This window comes from Geotrypetes seraphini, chromosome 2 (assembly GCF_902459505.1).
Source record: "Geotrypetes seraphini chromosome 2, aGeoSer1.1, whole genome shotgun sequence".
Taxonomy (NCBI): Eukaryota; Metazoa; Chordata; class Amphibia; order Gymnophiona; family Dermophiidae; genus Geotrypetes; species Geotrypetes seraphini.
Genome location: NC_047085.1, coordinates 316,211,503 through 316,218,823, shown reverse-complemented (window position 1 = coordinate 316,218,823; position 7,321 = coordinate 316,211,503). Strand labels below are relative to the sequence as shown.

The window sequence follows — 7,321 nt, the reverse complement described above, 5'->3', positions numbered from 1 at the left end:
CAGAAAATATAAGCTCCTACTGCCTGGTCTGTAGGAATTTAAGACTGAAGGTACAGAAGGAGCATGCTCAGTGGTAGTGTGTGAGAGGAAGGGGTAAAAAGGTTATGCTTGAAGCTTCCTACAGATTTCTGATGGGAGGAGATAAACAATCCACTGATCCCGGAATAAAGTGGGATTGTACAAGAAATATTAACTGCCTGGGATAGTCAACAAAAAGCTTTAAAAACCGAACACTTGCTCTGTCAAGACAAATCTATTCTTAAAATTTCTCCAATTTAGAAATGTCAGTGATGCAGCAAAATTTCAGACAAGGGAATGAAGCATACTTCAGATAAAAATCAGAAGCATTACTACCATCTGCCATGGCGCCACTTATAAAGTAGCCTGACTTCTGGTCAACACCTGTGAACATCTGTAGAACAAAGAAAAATCAAGCACCTTGGAATGTAAACTATAAAGATTAGCTACAATTTCTATGCCCATGATCATGTTTAAAAAAAAAAAACCTACTCCAAATACACGTACATACACAAAAAAAAATCCCAACAACAAAAAAAAACAAACAAACAACAAAACTTAACAAAACAGTCACCTCTGTTTTTTTGGAGAAACATTTCCTTTCAACTCTAAACTTAGTGCTTCTTTTTCCCTAAAAAATCTGGGTAAGGATTGTCATCTTAAATAGTATGTCTCTAGTTATATTTATACAGAAAAATACAAGACATGTTTTTGCACAATATTTAATTTATAAACTACTCTTATAGGCAACTTTGAAAGACAAGTTAAGGGCTACAGAATTACTTTTGAGCAAGTAAATAGTTTGGTCCATAAGTATCTTATGTAGTGGTTACTATCTCCCTTCCATTCATATAATATGACAACACATGCACAATCACAATCATTCACCTGTAAACTGGAGTAAAAGACATCAGTTGGACTAACATCTGCACACCCAGAGGTTCAACCCACCACACAAAACCAATGTTATAATACAGCTACACAGCATAAATAACCAACACTGCTGTTCTAAAGTGAGCACCATATATACATGTGTATACATACATAAGAGTAGAGTGTGTGTATGTGTATATATATATATATATATATATATATATATATATATATATATATATATACACACATACATACATATATACATACATACACACACACACATACTTTTGGGGAAAAAAAACCCACATTGTTAGTGAAATGCCATTCCAAGGCTGTACATAACAAAAACATTTACAATACCTGGGAAAAAAAAAATTGTTGCAACAGATAAGTTATTGCCAATGCCCTTTAGAATCTTGTCTCTGGCTATACTCATATAGATGGTATGCTCACAGCTGACCCTTTCCAAGATCCCGCTGAAGAATCCTAGCACAGTCTATGGCTTCAGCCACACTTCTTTTCATGGAGCTTCCAATTATTAAAGACAGCTAATTAGATATGTCTTTAGAATATATACCTCAAGTGCAAATTTGTAAATCTTTGTGTGGTGTCTTAGCATTTAAAATCCTTAGATGTGAGAGACCAGAAAGGTTTACAGTACAGTAGTTCAGACAGACAGTAAAATATTTTTATAGTTATAAGCTGGAAAACTTACTAAAGTGTGGTAAAGTTCTGCACTTACCAGGTAATAAGTGGAAGGCCTATTCATTGTGTGGGGCATTCCCAGCATGTTCCCAGAGTCACCGCACAGAAAAACCTTTTACCATGTAGCAAGTGCATCTATACTATCTGTGCCAATGACAATACATAATATAGGTACCCTGTGCTAACTGCAATATGCAATCAAAGCCCATTCCCCACTATGACAATGCCATTAGCAGGTTGTCACCATGGCCATATGTCACATGCAAACTGCTTGGAGTACTATAGTCTTATTTACTGTGGAATTTTGCCTTAGGTCAACAAGAGGAACAAACCCTTAAAAGATTCTTTAGTTCAGGAAAGCCAGTATGCACTATATCATTAATATCCACTATATAGTAGTTTGTATTGTTGTACAGGAAATGCATTATGGGCTCATTTCACTAAAGGTCCATTCCACTCTCAGCAGACCCAGAATAGGCCTCAATATCTCAAGTACTGTATTAACTCAGTTTAAGAGCTCAAATAGTAAAAAGCAGGGCATCCGTGACAGAACTCTGCTACAAGCATGACGTGTCCTTTCCAAACCAGGAATCCGGTGCACATTTTATTATGCACATTAAGAATGACACAAAAAAGGCAACTTTAATTTAAATACCAAATTTTCACCGATACGCAACAGGGTATGAATGCAGCAATTAAAGAGTATGGTGGTGGTGGTGGGTGAGGGGGACGACAAACTGGGGAAAAGGAAGATAATTTACTAGCCTATTTCCTATATGCTACAGGGGTGACATAACAAAAAGGATGGGTTATGAGATTCAGTCAGACATGTTTCTGGAAAAAAGTTTGATGGAAAAGATACCTTTTATAAACCAAAAGTGGAGACAATCAGATTGATAAACAAAACGTTAGCAATTATAAGCAAACCAAATCCATCAATGTCACCTCCTAATTAATCCTTTACATTCCTACTATATGGTAAAGCAGTTTCAAGTGACAAGCCATACCAACCCTATCAATAAATAGGCCCAATTTAAATCTTTCCTCACATTCTTGTCACTCAATACACTAGTTTTACATGCCAGAAAATCTCCAACCAACTAATTTTTGTTTTCCTAGTATGTAAAACCAATATAGAGGATTTGCACAGCACAGAAACAAAACTGAATTAGTAGGGGGGGGGGGGAAATGGGAGGAGGGAGCACTTAAGGCCCAATCCAAACAGCACCTTGGGCCATGCAATCAATGTGCTTTACATGTTCCTCAACTGCCATTCACAGCACCAGATATTTTTGAAAGGGACCTTACTGAACAGAGCCCTAATATTTTTCTAGGGTCAAAATTACACCGACAAAGATTTAACCTTAAGACATTTCTGTAATAAACCTATGATAAATAATTTTATGCAATATTTATTATATATGGGATTGTAAAAATAGCCAAATGGAACTAAATTGTCTAATTCAAAATTTTCCAAACTGTAGATTTCAATCCTATTTGAGGTCATGAAATCATGCTTGCTGTAGTGACCTAGGCAGATATTCCATAGGATGCCACTGCCCTGCACCATTTGGGGTTCATGTGTTTTCTGTGGCTACACAAACTGGGGGTCACACCCGCAGAAGATTGGTGAGCACTAGTCTAATTCAATGCTAATATTGGGAGAAGGAGAAGAAAAAAAAATGCACTTTGCAAACTTTGTTTTTTTACATTTTAGGTGTTTTTTTGTTTTTTTTGAATTACAAGTTTCTTTGTATTTTAGTTTAAGACAAACAGGTGTGGGTAATAACCACTTAAGATCACTAATTTTCAGTGCATTTTGCTTTGTACAAGCCATGGAACATCCAAAAGCTCTCTGAATAGGTTTCAGCATCAACTCATTATTGCTTTGGTTCCATCTCGCAGATACAACAAAGTAGTTAAATTCGCTTACCATAGAAATAAGAGTACAAAATAAAGTCACCACAAAAAAAAATTGTCTTTTGCCTAGCTTAAGTGCTGAACATGAAACTAAGTGCTCCAAATCACAGCTTACTTTACTCCTGGTTTTTCCATATTAAAATAATAAAATGTAGAACTTACACAATAAAAATATTCTATTTCTGTTCTGTTGGAAAAGAAAATTGTATTGGCTAGCAGCATACACAAAGACCATGCATTGTCATAACTTCTAGCAAACACAAAATTTAAAAGCAATAAATAACTTCTTCTAAAGCCCACATTAAAAATCTTAAGACAACAAAACAGGGTAGAATGAAATAAGATGTTCACAGCTCTGAAGAGAAAGAATGATGGTACACTGAGCTATTAAGTCAAGCCAGTGTCAAATGACATGGCAACAGCCAGTCTGCCCGGGGGAACACAGAAGTCCATCCTTGGGATTCCGCTGGATATTCACGGATATTGTTTTTTCACACAGAGGTAGTTGTAGCACATTGTTTTGGAAGTTCTTGCTTTTAAGGAATTCCAATTCATTTGACATATCTGACATTTGGTCAGAAAACAATTTTATGCTGCCCACAGAGGGCAGCTTGGTTGTACTCCCATTAGAGCTTATGCACATTTTCCATGTAGATTTCTCTTGCACCTTCACGCTGGTGAGAGGATCAATAATGTATCTAGAGCCATTGTAAAGCTGTGAACTTAAGCAGAGGCTCATAAGCTTTAGGCTTTCAACCAATTCCTCTGCACTTCTGGGAGACTGCTGCACTGAATTTCCAGATCCAGCACAACTTCTGGTAGACCCAGAGGTGTTATTGGTACTGCCACCGGAGTTATTAGAAGGGCTCCCTCCACCTTTATCACCACCAGGGCTTGTTTTATCTATGCCTCCATTGCCATTGCTTGGCTTGCCCTGACCACCTCCATCACCCTGGTTGCCAGGTGGCCCTTCACTGCTATCCCGTCTATGCCAGGAATATGTAAAGCCACTATCCTTGTCCAGCCGCCGCCTGCTTTCAGAATCATCATCGCTGGTTTCAGAGCTACTGCAGCTAGATCCTCTTCCTTGACTTTTTCTTCTATGGTAACGTTTGTGCACTGTCCCAGGAGAAGCAATATTCATTTTTAACCTGCTGAGCTTTGGAGGTAAATTTTCATCCATATCAAACTCATCATCTGATTCTCCTTCTTCAAAGATTTGGTTGAGCACTGGCGCGCTTTTTCTGGATGTGAGTCGGTTTGTGACAGACGATTTTCGACGTAGAACAACTTGTGTTGAAAGAGGTACAGGTTTTTTCTCTTCCTCGTCTTCTTCTTCATCTTCTTCTACCCTGAATAGACATTTGCGGCCACTGGTTGTGGGCTTTAAGTTTGCAGATGGAGCTCCTGAAACTGCTGCTCCTGCTAACTCGGGGATGTCATCCTTCTTTGTAGATTCACTCAGTGCCTTATTCCTGTGGCCATTGAGAACATTTTCTGCCAAGCGAGCTGGAGACTGAGGGACTGTTGTGTGAGATATGGGAGAAGCTGTTAGATCATCTTCAAGATCCTGCGGCACATCAATTTTTGTTGGCCACGACTGCCTAGAAGTAGTAGAAAAATAAAAGAGACTGTAAAACTTGCATAGTATTATGTGGTATACTTCTAACAAAAATCCATATATCGTTGGGGAGGATGGGATATAAAATGAAATAAATGTGCAACTTTAAAAAAAAAAAAAGTGCCAAAGCAGAATCATTAAACTAAAATATTTATGTAGCATCTTAAGTACCTATATAGAAGAAACAATGTGGAGCAAAAAAATGAATAGCAGAAGTGTCTAAACCAGGGGTGCCCAAAAGGTTGAATCGTGATCGACCAGTAGATCGCAAAGGCAACGCGAGCCAATCACGGAGCCCATCCCAGGCTCCGCGATAGACTCGCAATGGCTTTGCGTTTTCCCTGCTTCCCCCATTGCCTTTGCGTTCTCCCTTTTCCTCGATTCTGTAACAGGCCAGCAGCGACTGCAGAATTGCCGGGCACACCAGCCTTCCCCCTCCCCCCATCAATTCTGACATCGGAGAGGAAGTTCCAGGCCAGGCAATCGCTGCCTGGCTGGCCTGGAACTTCCTCTCCGACATCAGAATTGATGTCGGGGAGGAGGGGGGCCCCCCGCAGTGGCTTAAGGAAGGGAAGGGGGAGAGGAAGAAAAAGTTGGATTCATGGAAGGTCAGAGATGTTTGTTAGGGAATGGAATGAGGTCTGGAGGAAAGAAAGAATGAAGGAGGCAGAAAGAAGGGAAGAAATATTGGATGCACAGTCAGAAGAAGAGAGTACAACCAGAGACTCATGAAATCACTAGACAATAAAGGTACGAAAAATTATTTTATTTTCAATTTAGTGATCAGAATGTGTGCATTTTGAGAATTTATATCTGCTGTCTATATTTTGCACTATGGCCCCCTTGACCTCTTTGAAACCCCCTTTCCTCCGAATATAAATGATAATTAACATTTTCTCTGCTTACAGTATGCTTTGTGTTTTTAAAAAAATTTTATTGTTGCTAGATCATTTAGACTTGGTCATTTTAAAAGAAGCTCGTAAGCCAAAAAAGTGTGGGCACCTCAGGTCTAAACAAATGTACAGTGCTATGAACAATCCATCATACCTGTCAAGAATGACCAAAGCCAACTTCAGCTGAGAAAAATGTAATTCATACAGCTTCAGTTTTCATGTTAAAGTGACAAAACAGTGCTTCTGTTAAGAATAGTATGTTTTCATATACAGTTGCAAAAATAAAATCAATTCAATTGTTCTATTTGTAAACAAACAACAATAGTATAAAATATAGGCATAACAAAGTTAAAATTTAACACTACACAAAATGGGGAAAGATGTTTGCTAAGAGAATATGAAGAAATTATAAAAATTTTCACACACACTTGTTGCAAATCTAAGCAATACCCAGAAGAGGTCTGGTTTTCCAGGTAACCAAAGCCTGTAAATTTAACTCTATTCTTAGAAAAAATGTATGTAAATCTGCCATGAATATATTTTGCGGGGATCCTGACTTTGACTTTGACAGGTCCCACAGCTTGGAAGCTATAGTACAACTGGGAGAAAAAAAAAAGTAGCATTGGCTATTACATCTGTACTCTAAGCCAGGGTGTCAAACTCAATCACATAAGGGGCTGAAATCTAAAACAGGCTAACTTGCAGGCCAAATTGTTTATTAAGATACTTAGAAGTATAGATCCTTCCTCACCCTGAGACACCAGCAATCCACCTGGTTATTTTCACCTCATAGATGTTACGGTACTTAATCCCAACTTTATTCAAATAGTCATTCTAGGCATAGGCAGTGGAATACTTTTTTATATATATATATATATATATATATATTTATATATACACACACACACAATATAATCTTATTAACAGATAATGGTTAACCATAAAATTAAACTATACACACACACACACATATACATACACACACACACACACTATACACACATATACATACACACACACACACACTATACACACATATACACACACACACACACTATACACACATATACACACACACACACACTATACACACATATACACACACACACACACTATACACACATATACACACACACACACTATACACACATATACACACACACACACACACTATACACACATATACACACACACACACACTATACACACATATACACACACACACACACTATACACACATATACACACACACACACACACTATACACACATATACACACACACACATA

The 7,321-nt window shown here is 38.0% G+C and overlaps 1 protein-coding gene across 1 annotated transcript in view; it reads right to left on the bottom strand.

The window, feature by feature from the left end:
• Window positions 1-1,667: 1,667 nt before the first annotated feature.
• Window positions 1,668-7,321, bottom strand: part of SNRK (SNF related kinase) — a 107,587-nt gene continuing 101,933 nt past the window's right edge. Inside the window, exon 5 of the mRNA XM_033930079.1 lies at window positions 1,668-5,123. Within this exon, the coding sequence (XP_033785970.1) occupies window positions 3,923-5,123 (1,201 nt within the window). The 3' untranslated portion in view covers window positions 1,668-3,922. The remainder of the gene's footprint in view (window positions 5,124-7,321) is intronic.